Source organism: Chaetodon auriga, chromosome 8 (genome assembly GCF_051107435.1).
Source record: "Chaetodon auriga isolate fChaAug3 chromosome 8, fChaAug3.hap1, whole genome shotgun sequence".
NCBI classification, from domain to species: domain Eukaryota; kingdom Metazoa; phylum Chordata; class Actinopteri; order Chaetodontiformes; family Chaetodontidae; genus Chaetodon; species Chaetodon auriga.
The window spans coordinates 8,575,212-8,590,937 of NC_135081.1; the positions used below are offsets into that span (position 1 = coordinate 8,575,212).

At 42.3% G+C, this 15,726-nt stretch overlaps 1 protein-coding gene across 1 annotated transcript in view; it reads right to left on the reverse strand.

Moving 5' to 3' along the window:
• The window catches only part of LOC143324826 (myelin basic protein-like), a 38,561-nt gene that overhangs the window by 4,494 nt on the left and 18,341 nt on the right, over positions 1-15,726 (reverse strand). The window contains exon 3 of the mRNA XM_076737579.1: positions 12,037-12,106. Coding sequence (XP_076593694.1) covers positions 12,037-12,106 — 70 coding nt within the window. The remainder of the gene's footprint in view (positions 1-12,036; positions 12,107-15,726) is intronic.

Below are 15,726 nucleotides of genomic sequence, written 5' to 3' on the forward strand. Positions count from 1 at the left end.
CCATCGGACTGCAATTGATGCAATATGACAAGCCCAGCAAGCTGGATAATGAAGCTGAGAGGACAAGATGTTCTTGTTGGTTTGCTTGTTGAAGCTCTTTATGAAGAGCTATAAGGCCTCACAGAGTTGCCTTTTAGTCTGTGATACATTCACTGGAAATCCCTGTTCCTGGAATAAGCATTTCATCTGTACACCACACACTGCTACAGCAGTAACTGTAAGATGAATCTGACAAAACTGAGCCTCAGGTAGATCCTTTGAAGCCACCTGGTTTCCGTGGCAGGGTCACTGTTCTGTGACAGCCTGCGCTCCTCAGTGTGTTGACTATTTAATTAGGGCCAAGGCTCAGCGTCTAAATTAGTTAATCACACACTGATTTGTTTCTTTCATGACTCAATCTTCTCTTTAGTTTAATAACAACTGTGAGTCAGGCAATCATTCAGCACCCAGCAGAGCTTAATAATGGCTTCAGCACACCTAACCAATTTTTTCATTAATTGCAATTGTCTGTGCTGCTTAGCCTGACAACTCAAGACGAAGGCCGAGTCCACGTGTACAAGGGTACTTTTTTTAAGGTTTTCCCTGCGTTGTTCTCAAAACTCAATCAATCAATCAATCAATAAATAGTTTTCTAAAATCTGTTTGTGTCACAAATACCTGTGCACATGTGCACAAGGAAATCATTTTGTAGTAAAGGTTTTCAGTGTAATTTGAAGTTATTGGAGAGCTGTAAACTCTCAGATTGTCAGTGTGCTGGCACTGGAAAACAAGAATCATTAAAAGAGAAGGGAACAAGCTTTTCATGTCATACTTTGATGTTTTTCACTGCTTGCTAAGATGCTGCTAAACAGAAGTTAAGGAGACAGGGGGGTACAAGGCCAAATAAGACTTCTTTCTTTTTCCCCTGTATAGTCCTTCACTACATTAGGTTATGCAAAAGAAGCACAATTTGTAAACAACACTAAGGGCCAATTAGAGACAAGCAGGGGTCTGCTGATAGCATGTTGCCCTCACTTTGCTGGCCTCCTTCATAAATATCAGATTTATTCATGCATTGAAATCCAAAGATAATGACAGTTTCTCATGCTTGCCGATCAGCAGATGGGTCCTTAGCTATCAAAGGAGAAGACAGTAAGGTCAGAATCTGCTGTCAATACATCGCTCTGTACGCCTGCCTTTATTAGCACCAAGGGGAACTGGCCTCTTTCAAAATCTGTTTTCGGCTTCTCATAATGTAGCCAAGACATTATCACAGTCTGACGGTGACCAGATAATAGCCTCTTACCTCAGCTTGATTAATTCACCATGACAACTAAAGCGCCAAAATGGCCTGATAATTCTGGTGAAATTATAGGGGACAATTGATGTGATCTGCCGCCTAGGAGTCTCAGATTATTGTGCCCCGAACAATCACCGCCTCTGTCTCCTGCACCATCTAGGTTAAGTAGTTAGGTGAAGACATCAAAAACGTTCTGTCTGATCTGTTTAGTGTTGAAACTCAGCACCCTGCAAGAGGGGAAAGATCAGCATCTCGAAGGGAAGAGGTATGCAGGGAGTGGGCCTCAATCTCCTCATTTTTCCTCCTCTTCCTCACTGTGAAGAGGATGTGTAGCCTAGCCTCTGGGACAACAACAAGGACTGTGGTGGGACTGAGGAACGGGAAGCATTCCTCTGAAAAAACACCCATCGCTATGTGGACCTGGACCAAACCTCCCACCCGGGGGCGAAAATCCTTTTGTTGCTGCATTCATGGTGGATTTAAAGCACCCACAAGCCTTGAGAAAAAAGACCCTCTGTGTCTCTGAAACCCCATCTGGCATTCAGGACATTAGTCCTCCAGAGATTTTTGTGGAGCAGATAAGAGCTCCAGCAGAGCCACTCCCTTCTTATGACCCGAGCCATGCCCATGACCTTTGAACTTCACTTTGAGCAGTGACTTTCAATAGGGAAGGATGGGATTCAAAGGAAAGAATGCACACCACTGTACCAGAAGACAAAAGTTAGCTTAACATCTTTTTTTTTTTTTTTTGCATGTCGAATCAAAACCGAAAAACACTTTCAACTTCCCCAAATTGCATGCAAGGAGACACGGGCCGCATTTGGCCTGGCTTGCCTGCTATGAGTGTTGCAAACTCCATTATATACACAGCAGTGTCAGAGCTACTGTATTTATCCAAACAGCTGTGAAACAAACCTCCAAATATAATGGAAGCCCTGGCTTGTGATCACCAGCAGCTCCTCACATTAATCTGTTTGCTGGCAAACGTCAGCTAGCTTCTCTATCTTTGTCCACCTCTTTCTATACCATTTGTTTTCTTGACAGTGGATCAATAGAGCCATTTGACATACTGGTTTGTTTGATATCTAATTTCCAATGATATTAGACAGGCAATCTCACATTTGAGAGCTTGGAACCACGAAAAATGACTGAAACACTGAATTTGCCTGTTTAATCAATAAATCAACAGATTTCAGCAGTACAGTCTTCAACACATACTGTAGATATTCACACAACTTGCTGGGACTTCACTGTTATTTTTGGACTAAGGACAGTAATACATTGTACTGTGATTAAACTTAATTCTATTTGTCTTCAAGCTCACTCATGAATCTACATTTTGTATCTGCTCAGTTCAGCCTGGTGTATTAACGCAGCACTATATCCCTGTCATGCCAGGCGTGTTTGTGGAGGATGAGGTTTTCACTGGCAGCTGGTATGAATGGGTGTCTCTAGTGGGACAGTGGGGCAGCACAGAAGAAGAATAGAACTCGATATGGGTTGATGCCATCAGCGTAGTGCCCAGGGACGTTTCCTCACCCATGGAGACATCAGAGGCCAAAACACATTTACACATACGCACACTTCAGCGGGGCAGTGGACATGACTAATGTCCTGAAGTCGTAAGCCAGCTGGGTGCTTGTGTCAAAGGCTTCAACTGAGACATTACACTTTGATTTCTTCTGCGTGACCACTGGCACAAGAAGGTTATCATCCTGAGAGCTTTAGGTCCCATCACAGTCAAAAACACTCTGCTCTGCCAAGCGCCTCAAAGTCTTCCAATAACAGCAAGATCAGCATGTCAAACACTGTATGTGCAAGAGGAGGGTGGTACTAAGCCTGCATTGCTGTGAGCAGCGTTTTCACACACTAGGAGACACAAAAGGTTAAATATTGCACCAGAGCATGTCAATAAAGCACTGATGTGGGGCAGCTTCTTTCCTTGGTGGAGGATGGTGTACTGCAGGCAATCTGATCACAAACACACAGCTTTGTTTAGGTGCACCTAAAAAGCACTGGAAGGAAGCTTGGATCCCATTAACATCTGTCATTTCAACATGTCAATCCAGATGGGATTTAAGACACTTTAGTTTACACCTTGCAACAAATGTGTGTCTCCATTAGGCAGTCATGAATCTGATTGCACTGGTCTTGTCCCTCACTAAGCACAAATCTTGGTAGTCTTCACAGCTATCTGATCTGCTCAAAATGCAGGAAAGCCTAAGTGTAAATTAAGTAACTGGGATCCAATCGCTCAGGTAACATTTGGTCATGGTCAAGGCTGCCTGTGACCACATGCATGTGAGTAGTGAAGTATGGGTGAAAATGCATCCCTAATTGCACAATGTTGGTTTTTTGATGCCAAACACCTCAGACAAGGTTTTTTAATTTGGACCCAAGGCGAGCTACCACAGAGACACAGCTGTGTCAGATGAACATGAACGTGGATCCTTCTCAGTTTGATTTCATCTGTGGGAACGCTCTGGCAGATGCCAAATGTGAGCGGTGAAACAAGAACTCAATCGCAAGGTGTGAAGTGTAATCCATCTCAGATGGATTTAGACACAATCTGGGTGTTACTGGACAAAACATGTGGTGTCTAAAAACGGTTCCAGATACTTGTCTCTCGAACGCAGCTGCGCTACCACATTAAGTTGGGTTTGTTTTCTTCCGAAGGGAAAGGACTCCAGTTCATCTTGTCTGACATATGGGATGTAGTAGCTAGGGTAGCACTTTTGTACTCGGTTACCCATCATCCCCTCCCATTGGACTCTTGTAGCCACAGACCCAGCTGCTAACACACCTACACACTCAGTGATTGTCCTGCCAGATGGTCGAGGCCAGATGACGTGGTCTCCTGAACTCCTGGCAACACTGAGGCGCAATGTCTTACAACATAGCACACAAACACAGACGCAGAATGCACAGATAGTCTTCAGTGTGTCTTCACGAAATCAGTCAGGAAAAGCTGCAGACATGAGTTCTATGGAGAGGAACACATCAAAAATGCGGCGCAAGTTGAAGCTCTTGAGATGAATTCATCCATCTGAGAGATGAAGGAAAAAAGCTGAAAGAAAGCGAAGGAGATCAGAGGCGAGAAAGCGAGGTGAGAGGGGACAGAAAGGGAGAATCTGAACAATGGTGTCAAACCGAAGAACACTGGTCCAGTGATGGACGATGCCCTTTAACAATCAGAGCTTTTGAGGGGGAAGGAGAGGAGGCGCTTCATGTTGGCAGTGCCAGGGCCCGTACCAGCTAGTGTCAGCCTCCGCCACAGAGACAAATGACTGAGCCACTGCACTTCTACGTATACAACTGACACATGCACAGCAGAGATACAAACTCATATATATTCTCAATACTGTGTTACATGCACAGTTGGCAGAGCTGACACAATCTCAGTGACAATATACTGTACACATTTGAGTGTAGCTGCTAAAGTGACCAATGGATTTTGAGTGTGGTGGAAGGCAAATGAAGGGTGGGAGGTGGTAGAGAGGATATACAGTTACACCATGACTTCTGCTAATCATTTTGGTTTTATGAAGGTATTTCTATGTATCTCCCAATTTCTTTACAAAGACAACTAGCTAATCTATGGGACTATTTGTCTGGAGCCATAGGACATTTGTGGCTGTTGAAGCCACAAATCCAAACGATCACTAATAGTAAACTCCTCCTCTTATATCTACTGAAAAAATATTACATTCAGTGTGTCCAGCAAATTACAAAGGTTGCAGAATAAGGAAGAAAATACAATCATTGCTGAAGAAAGCAAAGGGAGCTGTGCGGGCAAGATGAAGGGCATGTCAGTAAATAGCATATCCTGCTGTGTACATCACAGACAATACTGCATCTCCTTCAACCAGCTGTTTGTTCTCAGAAACTAAGCCAGATATTAAATATTCACAAGGCTTCAAAGGGAAAAGCCAGGGCTCCAAAGAGCATGTTCTGGCTCTCTTTTCATTACGCGATGATCTGTGTTTTCAAGCCTCTCTACAGAGTTAGCAACGAGCGAACAGCGAGGTGGAGCGTCTGGATCCTCCACCTGCTCCCTTCTCGGCCAGTAGGAAAGCAGAGCACTCTGGCTAACCCCACCAACCCTGGACCAAATCAATGCAATCTGAAGTAGCCTGCTCCACCCTTAAGATTTCAAGAGTGGCCAGCAGGTCCCTAAAGCAATTAGAGGGGAAGCGCACAGCGTATGAAATAAGTGATAACTGGCTCACACCAATATCATTCAATTTCCCTCGACAGAAGCTCAAGTGTTACCTTGAGAAGGAATGAATCTGAGACGAAAACTGATCTGCAGAGGACAGTCTCGCATGTTGTGTTCATGGCTTTGTCAGTTGCTTGCCTTTTCAGTTTTGCCATCAAATGCTGTTGTGTTTGGAAATGTTGAGCCTCTTTTGATACAGGGAGAATATCTTTGCTGTTTGCACTAGAGTGCAGCTATGAGCAGAACATGTTAAGAATTCTGATAAAACCGTCAGAAATTTAGGTAATTAGTTTTACAATCTCTAAGACTCTCACTTATAAAAGTCAATTTTAATACAATTTATGAACAGGATTCATCAGCAATAGCCGCTCAGTGTATTGCCGTCTGTAACTTTCCATTGTTGCAGGCAGAGTCCGCCTTTCCTGTGCAGGATTCAAATTAGGTTTCACAGGAAACGATACGTGTGTGGATGAGATGTGGAGGACAACATTCAATCAGAAGTTCAGTATTATCATTTGTCACCGTCTCCCATTAGTCTCTATCAGCGGTTTGGTTGGGTGAGCTGTAGACAGATACACGAGTTGCTCCAGCTGCTCTTCCTCTGTTGCGTTAATCGCTGAAGACTTTCTGCTGACTCCAACAGCTGATGTGTGATTTTAAAGGGATCTCCGAGATCTCTACCATCAAAATGCATGTGTCACTACTGTACCACCACCTGCCAAATCAATGAGGACTGTGTATCAGTTCAGAGAGCGTTTAACAGTAATACCATATGCTATACATTGCATAAAAACAGTTTTTTCTGAAATATTGCTTTTATCACTGGGATCTCGTCCAGATAGAACCATTAGATAGAATCATTAAGAACATGCAAACATGATCCATGTGGTGTGTATGTATGATATTTTCTTTTGTGTCTGAACAATCCCAGAAATCATTAACTCCATGCAGTTCCCCCTTCATTCATTAATTCCTGGGTGGAGCACCAAACCGCTGTTAAAGCCAGGGAGTACCACTGTATCAACTTTCCTTGCAGCCTCATCACACAGACTTTCCCAAAGTCTTCACGAGGAAATAGAAGTAGCTCTTCACAGACAGTGTGCAGACAGCGTGGCATGAGGGTAAAGAAGGCACACCTCAGGGCTCACTCAGGCCTCACTGCTGGTCTCTAGCTCTTTTTCTCTTCCTCGCAGTGAAGCCATACTTGACACTGGGAGGATTTGTCATGCAAAGCTTACAACAGGAAAAAGGCATTAGCCTCTGCATGTTGAGATTGATTCTTCAAATAAATGGAGGAATATTAAGAAATACATTTCCAATTTGCTACCACGTTGAGGCTGTGCCAGTTTGACACAGCATCTCTAGTTCCCAGTTCTCTGACTTTGAAAACTTTTTGGTTTTCTGTGCAACCAACTGTTTTGCATGAGAACAGACTGACCTACAATGTAAGAGCTTCGGTAACCTACACTGATTCATGTCATTAAAGTCCTCTTGATGAGTGTGGGTCTACAAAGAGGCTGAAGCACATGAACAAACTTGTTATGAGGAAAATCTTTTCAAGCCATGTACTCCAGAAAAAGAGCCCAAAGCCTCTTTACACTTGCATCCTTTTTCCTTTTTGTACCAGTCTGACAACTTACAGGAGGTGAGTGTCTGTCCTTGAATATTTTTGCAAGTTTTAACCTATTATCTACTTTTCACAAAGCCTTCACATTCATGCTAAACATTTTCTAAAGCATCCACTGGCATCTCAAGTTTCATTAAGCAATAACTGACTCATGGCTAGGTGATATGCACGGTGTTATTTTGATACAGTCTGCAGCATCCTCGGTAGCTAAGCACTACATCAAGAGTACTACTGCACTCTTGTGCATTTGATGTGAATCCAGTATGTGCAACTTTATTCCAAAAAGCATCCAGTAACTTTTGGGTTGTGTTGAGCTGCTCTGAAAGACAATCACTAATCCCCACTGAGCCCCACAAACATCTGTGGCCTATTGAACTCACTTGATATTGTCTTTACTCCCTGAGTGACAGATCTCCCTGGTACTTTAGCAGGTCAGAAAAAAGCAAACTAAATGACAGAACCATCTAGGCCAGTAATGGGCTACCACACACAAAACTACCCGTATGGCCCATTATGCTACCTTGCCCCTAAATCAGCTGGTCAGCAAGTCCATCCTACTTTTTTTTGTGTGTGTGTCTCTCCTGGGCTTCTATCTACAACTGCTGCTCACTTCTCCTCGGTTCACCCTGTGATGATGAAGAAACAGTGACCCAGACAGAGTCAGGGCGGAACAGGCAGATAGAGGGGGCCTGTTTTGCTGAGCGGGGGCCTGCTGCAGACTGGGCCAGGTAATGGAGCCATAATGGGCTTTTAACAGCCGCACAGCTGATGGTGGTGTTTGCCCTTCTGTGGAAAAGCAGTGCAAACAGGAAGTGCTGCATGGAGACATCCCCAGACACTGGACAGGCCGGGATGAGTCATGACGCCTGCTGATGACAACTACACCAAAACGGGCTCCAATAAAGCACAGCTAACCTGCCTGTCATAAACCACTCACACCGTGCCAATTTGGTGGAAATTCCTTTTATTTTCTTTTGCCTGCACCCTGAATGAACCTAATGGGGCTAAATTAGTTCAGCCTTGGTGCACAGGTAAGAGGAACGCTTTAAATGTATCCTAACAGCCATGTCCCCCCAGTGAGAGTTCGAAACTGATAACAAAATGGGATTTTTACACACTATCAGAAAGCAGTGCTGACCGAACAAAGAACCAGTCAAACATGAAGCATCAAAGTGGAATTTACACTGTGGTGCTCTGAAGCAGCTTTTTGACAAAATACACAATATGATAGAGCTTTGATTTTCACTTACACCTTCAACAACCCTTAATTAAGACGAAGTGCTCTTTAAGTTCAGTTCCAAAGCTTTTAGCAACTTTTTTGTGCACGGTCTTCATTTGCCAGATTAATCGATTTGAAATCAAGCTTATTATTTCTCTTCATGGTGTGGGTTCAGCTCAGTAATGCTCACTTTGAGGCAAACTCCTTACAAAAAAACTGACCCTGCAGTCAGATCACATTTAAGTCTGCTGCTCACCTCCCATTTTAAAAAAGCTTGCCACTTATACCTGCATCCTAAGTAATTTGTGCTCTCATCATGAGCGGCCAGATGCATCTGTGTGAGGAAGCTGAGTTGGACAAAGAGCCTAGTGGAGGAAAATAATAGTGTTTCATCATGGGTGAACCAAAGGTGAAGCCATTAAATCACTGAAGCAATAAGGAAGCCTGGTTACTAGTACAGTAACCTACTGTGCGTTAGATAATTCCATGTCTGTGCCTGGCAATTATATCATCCCTGATGGCTAAAAGTAATGAAACTGTGTACTGTGTGGGTGTACTTCTTTGAAGTATTGCTGGTGCCAGTGGTGGATCCTCTGAGTCTGCTCCATGCTGATCAATGACAAGTGTTAATCACATGGGACATTAATTAGCTACAGGAGAAGCAGCGTATCAAGTAGCTAACAGATCAATCTAATGAAGCCTCTGTGAGGTTTAAGTTTCCAGCTGATAATAAATGTCAAAAGTCAGTGAGAACAGCAGATAGTACCAGGGATGGCTATACGGTGAGTTTCCCTCTGCATGAGGAGACATGACCTCATACTTAAACAAGCTGCCATGACATGACATCAATATGGACACATACAAATTCGATCATGCACGCACACAGACACACAGACACAGACACTCACACTCACAGACACACACACACACACACACACACACACACAGACACACACACACAGACACACACACACACACACACACACACACACACACACACACACACACACACACACACTCACACTGCAGCTAAGCTGAGAAATTGGTTTTACAGAATATCAGGTCAATATTGACCTTTGTTTTGGTTGGTGCATCCATCCATTGTGAGCCCTCTTCCCCGTCAATGCATCATATAGTCAGTAATATTGTTCCTAAATACAGTGCAGAAAAGTTCCAAAACACACCTACTGAATCATGAAGAGGGGCATGTTTACCACTGTGTTACATCACCTTTTATTTGAACAACAAAGAGTGTCTGGACTGTGGACTCGAACTGTTTGGAAAGTGATTTTCTCTCCCATTCTTGCTTGATATTCAGCTTCAGTCGCTCAGCAGTTCAGGCTCTCTGTTGTCATGTTTTGCACTTCATAAGTGGCAAACATTTTCAATGGGAGACAGGTCTGGACTGCAGACAGGCCTGTACCTGAAGCCACGCTGTTGTAACACGCAGAATATGGCTTGACATTGTCTACCTGGAATAAGCAGGGACACCCCTGGAAAAGACGCTGTCTGGATGGCAGCATGTGCTGCTCCTGCCTGTACCTTTCAGCATTAATGGTGCTTCCACAGATCCACCCCTGGAATGAGCACTAACACACCTGCACATCATCACAGAAACTGGCTTTTGAACTTTGTGCAGGTAACAGTCTTTAGCCTGGAGGACATGATGTCCATGATTTCCTGATTTGAAATGTGGACTCATCAGAACACAGCACACTTTTCCACTTTTGTTCAGTCCATCTCAGCTGAGCTCAGGCCCAGAGAAGATAGCTGTTCTTAAACTGGGTAAAATCAGTATTTTACTCAGCAAAATTAGCGTTACAACAACAATTTGACTGCAGTATGAATAAAATTGGCAGTGTTGCAGGTTTATGCCTCACACCAAACTAGTTACTCTGTTTCCTGTCATTCTCACAAACACACCAAATATATTCTAGCTCTGTGTTTCTCGAAGACACCTGGTTCTCCTCCAGGATAATGAATTATTCAGTTAACAGCAAACAACAAACTAATTACCAGTTAATGTCCAGTTGCAGACGTCCATCTCTGTCTCATACTGGCACACCTGCCAATTAGTAAAATTAGAAGAACGCAAAAAACACCTCACAATGTTTTGATATTTGACTGACAGCCTTCAAACGAACTGTTGACAGCTCTTTACTTTAGCTGCTGGAGCTAACATTAGCTGACTGACTGACAGAACTAGCTAGTAGCATAAGGACAGAGATGATAAGATTACATTTAATCTGCTTGTGATGGTTCAGAGGCAGTTCTGCTCTGTGAAGAAGAAAGGTGTGGAAGAAGGGGGTCATTCGAATGTTTTGATGCTCTAACTGGCTTCAAATACACTCAAAATAGCAGTTCCAGGCTAATTAGCGCCTCTTATACTGTAGCTACTTGAGTCCCTTCTCTTGCATTTCACCTCAGCTCTCCCTGAAAACAATCGAGACTGACACAGAGGGCAGAAAACAGGCTTCACTTGTCTTCCATTCCCGATCTCTTGTGCTCCTCCTAAACAAATGTGGCCAATGTCGTCTTGAGGGTTTCACACTCCTGCAGATTGAAAAACCAGCTTTCCCTCTCCCCAACATGCACCTCTCCTCATTACCTTATGTGACTCGATTGAGCCTTTCCATTGTATTATTTTATATAGCTCGATCTATTATGCATGCAGTGTGTTGCAGTATATATCCAGGCACATAACCCAATCTCATTTGCCTTTGTTTTAAATTAAAGTGGAGCCTCATTATATAAAAAAATTGCTTCAGCAAATTTACACCTAGCATTGGAATCATCAAATAAGTGCAAGCCAGCAGATGCCCTCTTTGTGGTGCACCACATTCTGCCCTCATCTGCTGAGCCGAAGTATTACAAAGGTTCTTTTTAACTAGTCCGTACACACCAAATACGACACTGAATGTGACTGACGACAAAACGTTTCTGAGGGCAAATCTCTTAATGAGAGACGAGACTTTGGGGTGCATGGAATGCTAACTTTTTCTCATCATGAGGAAAACCACAAAGTTTCATTCATCACTGGTAACTGCACCTTTTCAACAGCCAGAGTGCTTATTCCAAATAAATGTCACAGCGCATGATTAGCAGTTTTTCAATGTGGGGGAAAAAAGAAAAAGATTTTGAGTCAAGATAGCTGAGTTAAAGGAGTTACTGTGCCAGTGTGGGTTTAAAGGTGTCATTCCAGGTCCCATTGTATTTCTTGGTTCAGTGCTTTATGAGTCCTCTGCACAAACCTCCCACAGAATCAATATTTCACTCAATCACAAACTTTGGTGAGAAAAAACTCCCTGAGACCTGAACAGCAATAATATGTAGCTTTTTAAACAATCAATAATCAGAATCTCATAGTTAGATTCGGCCATTACTAATTCAGATTTGTGTGACTGCATGTTTATATTCCTTGTGTACCGATGCTCCTCTGCACTGAGCCGATTTTTGCTGATTGGCAAGTGAACATTTAAGTCCTGCAAGCCACACAGGGTTTCACAAGAGAAACACTAAGTGACACCCATTCTTTAGTCTACTCAACAATGGTGGAAATCCCTGACTATGTGCATTACTAACTATCTTTTATTCATTATTTGAACAGCTAAAAATATTAAAACATGTTGGTTTTCAGCAGACTCTGGGAGTACATGTGTGATTTCCTATTCAAAACGTGGTTTGACTCTTACCAAAGACTTCATCTTGTGATTCAGGTTCTGCTGCTGTTGTCTGTGCTGCTCTGGGTTCAGGTGACGGAGCCTTTAATAGGAGCACAAAAAACAGATTGAGGAGGTGAGGTGCTGAGGTGCCATGGCAACAGAGCAAAGACAGAGACAAACAGAGAGTGAGAACGACAGCAGGAAGCTACACCTACTTAGGCCCTTGGGCTTTATAATTATAGCAGAATTATACTCACACACACTCATTAAACTTTCAAAAGCTGAAATTTTTGAATTGAATGCATATTGAGATTTGCCCATTTCGATGCCAGTCTGTGTGTTTCATCAGGTGCATTCATCTGGATTTTAGAGAGGAGTCATTCTGTGAAGCAAGCAGGTTAGACAGGAACTTTGCTTTATTTTAACATTATATTAGAATTCTATCTATATTTGTTTGAACTTTAAGGCTACATCTTCAGAATGAAATTGGCTTGTTCTAAATCATTTCAGCATTTAACACTAAAATATAAACAAAAATAATAAGAATTATTATTATTTGCCACCCTACAGATATTTTTGCCAATATTACTACTTTTTAATACTTTAAAACTCAAATGTTTTGTGTTTATGTCCTTTTATATCCTTACGTGAGTGCAGGGAAGGTCCTGTATAAGCACATAATCCGTGTTGTGTAACAGTATTTCAGATTTGTTTCTGAATGAAGATGTGCTTTGGAAGATTATTTACGAATTTACCTGAAACTGCACGTTGATTATGTCTAAAGGGACAGCAATGTGTCAAAATGAAAACGTGATGAAAACACAGCGACTGTGACTAACTCGTCCCTTGTGTCAGCTGAGACAACAGTGAATCTGTCCTTCAGGGACATCCTGATCCAGATTCTGTCATTTAGTCATAAAGTTTTGCATCATGATCACATTCGTTAACTAACTGGAAGCTGTGGTGACAGGTCCCAGAGGGGAGGCTAATGTTAGGTTTCTAAGTATGACAAAATACGACCAAAACGAGATGATGGCAAGACGGCACTGAAGTCATTAAACACTAACTGTGGCTATATCAACATGCAATATTGTTGATGAAAAAAGACGATATAAGATATGGCAAAATAAGCACAAAACTACAACCCTGTTTCTAAAAAGGTCAGGATACTGTGTAAAATGTGAATAGAAACAGAATGAGATGATTTGCATAACACTGAAACCCCGCATTTAATTGAAAATGGCATGAAGACAATGTATCAGATGTTGAAACTGAGAAATTTCATTGTTTTTATTAATTATATCAGTTAGAATATGACATTTTCAACAGGTGACCATTCAGGACTGCAAACAGGCCAGTTTAGCACCCAGACTCCTTTACTATGGAGCCCTGCTTTTGGGATACGTGCAGACTGTCATATGGCAGCATATGTTGCTCTGTTCAGCATTCATGGAGCCTTCACAAACATGCAGGTTACCCATGTGCCATGTGCACTAATGTACCCCTGTACCATCATGGCTGCTGGCTTTTGAACTGAGCACTGATAACAAGCCAGATGGTCCCTCTCCTCTTTAGCCCGCAGGATGCGGTGTCAATGATTTCCAAAAATGATTTCAAATTGTGACTCGTCAGACCACAGGACAGTTTCCACTTTGCCTCAGTCCATCTTGAGCTCATGACCACAGAAGGTGGCAGTGTTTGTGGATCTGGTTTACACGCAGCTTCCTCTCTGCATGGTAAACTTTCAGCTTGCATGTGTAAATGCAGCAAAGAACAGTGTTCACAGACCGACGTGGATTTTGGAAGTATTCCTGAGCCCATGCCGTGATGTCCACGACAGAATCATATCTGTTGTCAATGCAATAACATATGAAAGCCCAGTGATCACAGCCATTAAATATTGGTTTTTGGCCTTGTCCCTTGTGTACAGAGATTTCTTTATGTTCTCTGAATCTTTTAATTGACATCATGTACTGTAGAAAAAATCCCCAAATTCTTTGTCATTTTACATTAAGAAACATTATTCTTACAGTGTTGCACCATTTGCTCACGCATTCTGTCACAGAGTGGTGAGTCCCCCTCATCTTCAGAAAGACTGAGCCTCTCTGGGACTCTCTTACTCTAACCTGTAGTCAGTTAACCTAATTCATTGTGAGATGTTCCAACGTCTTCTGTTGCCACTATCCCAACTTTTTTTGAAAGGTGCTGCTAGCATCAACTTCTAAACGAATAGATAATATTCAAAAACAACTTCAATTCTCAACATTTGGTATGTTGTCTTAGCGCTATTTTTGATTAAATATGGGGTTTCAATGTTTTGCAAATCATCACATTCTGTTTCTATTTACGTAGATGTACTAAAATGTAGCAGTTCTTCTTTGTTTTGTTTTTTGAATGCAGCAGTTTCGCTTCCTGTGATGTACACGCCATATCCAGACAACCTATTTTACAGAAGCCAGGTCAAAGAAAAAAAATGACAACAACGGGGCTTAGGAGAGAGAAACGGGGTGATATTTGGGCCATTTCTATTACAATGAGGCTGAGAAAAAAACCCCGAATGCATTACCGTAAGAATAACTGTTAAGAAAACCACAAATCTGAAGAGACTCATTACGGCTCAGCACAAAGAAACTGAGGTAGGTCAAAGAAAAAACTATATTAATATATCTACTACAGCGGTGGTGTTACATTCAACCTGTGCTCATCAGATAATGAGAAGATGCAATATGGAATGTGAAATAAGTTTGACTAAATTTACAAAAACTAACAGAAAGATTAAATGACACCATTGGGTGTGAATGAAACAAAAGGCTTGTCTTATCAGGCTTACGTACAAGTATTGATTCAGCTGCCGCTCCTTGTCCTCTCTGCCCTGAGGCTGTCTGAATACATGAAAGCATAACTTCAGCATTATGCATGCTGAGCTCTTATACCCACCTGCTCTGGCACTTCTGAGTCACTGCGTCAGACTAATGAATCTCCCCTGTCACTTAAGTCCCTCTGTCATGTTCATTTCTTCCTACAGCTATTCATACCAAGCAAAGTTGGATTCTTGTTTCTATTTAGTGACTCCAAGTGAATGAAACATCTGCACTTCATAATCCGAAACTTTCATAAATCCTCTTACTGATTCCGTCCTCCTCCCTGATGACGATGTGCACTTATATCCCCGGTTTCCACTTCCGAGTGGGTTTGCCAATATGTGGAATCAACACAGGCATTCAAAAACTGTGGGCACGCTGCTAAGCATGAATGAGCGCATCAAGAGGTGCGACTGTGACATAGTCCTTTGAGCTGAGGGGAGGTGGACAAGTGTGGCGAGCGAGCACTTAGCTATGCAAATCACAGAAAATGTCAACAAAGTGCTGTGCTGTTCAGATTTCCTTTGTCCGTTTGATTATGTAAACAAGTTATGTAAATCTGGTTTGATATGGAGAGATTCAGGTTTGATTACTAGGTTAAATGGAGGATTCCAAATATTTTGTACAATCACTTTAAAACATGTTTCAGAATGTGTGTGTTCGTCTCTTTTTTCTGAAGTTTGATTTAAGTATACAAGATGGTTCACTGTTCACTGTTAGCAAGTAAGTAATCTGACATAATGGAAATGACGGACAAACTGGTGTCCAAGGCCACTTCAAAGTCCCCCAAGCAATGACTTTAACACAACACGAGGCGGACGCAGAGAAAGCAAGGCAGAGAGAAGACAGATTGCACTCA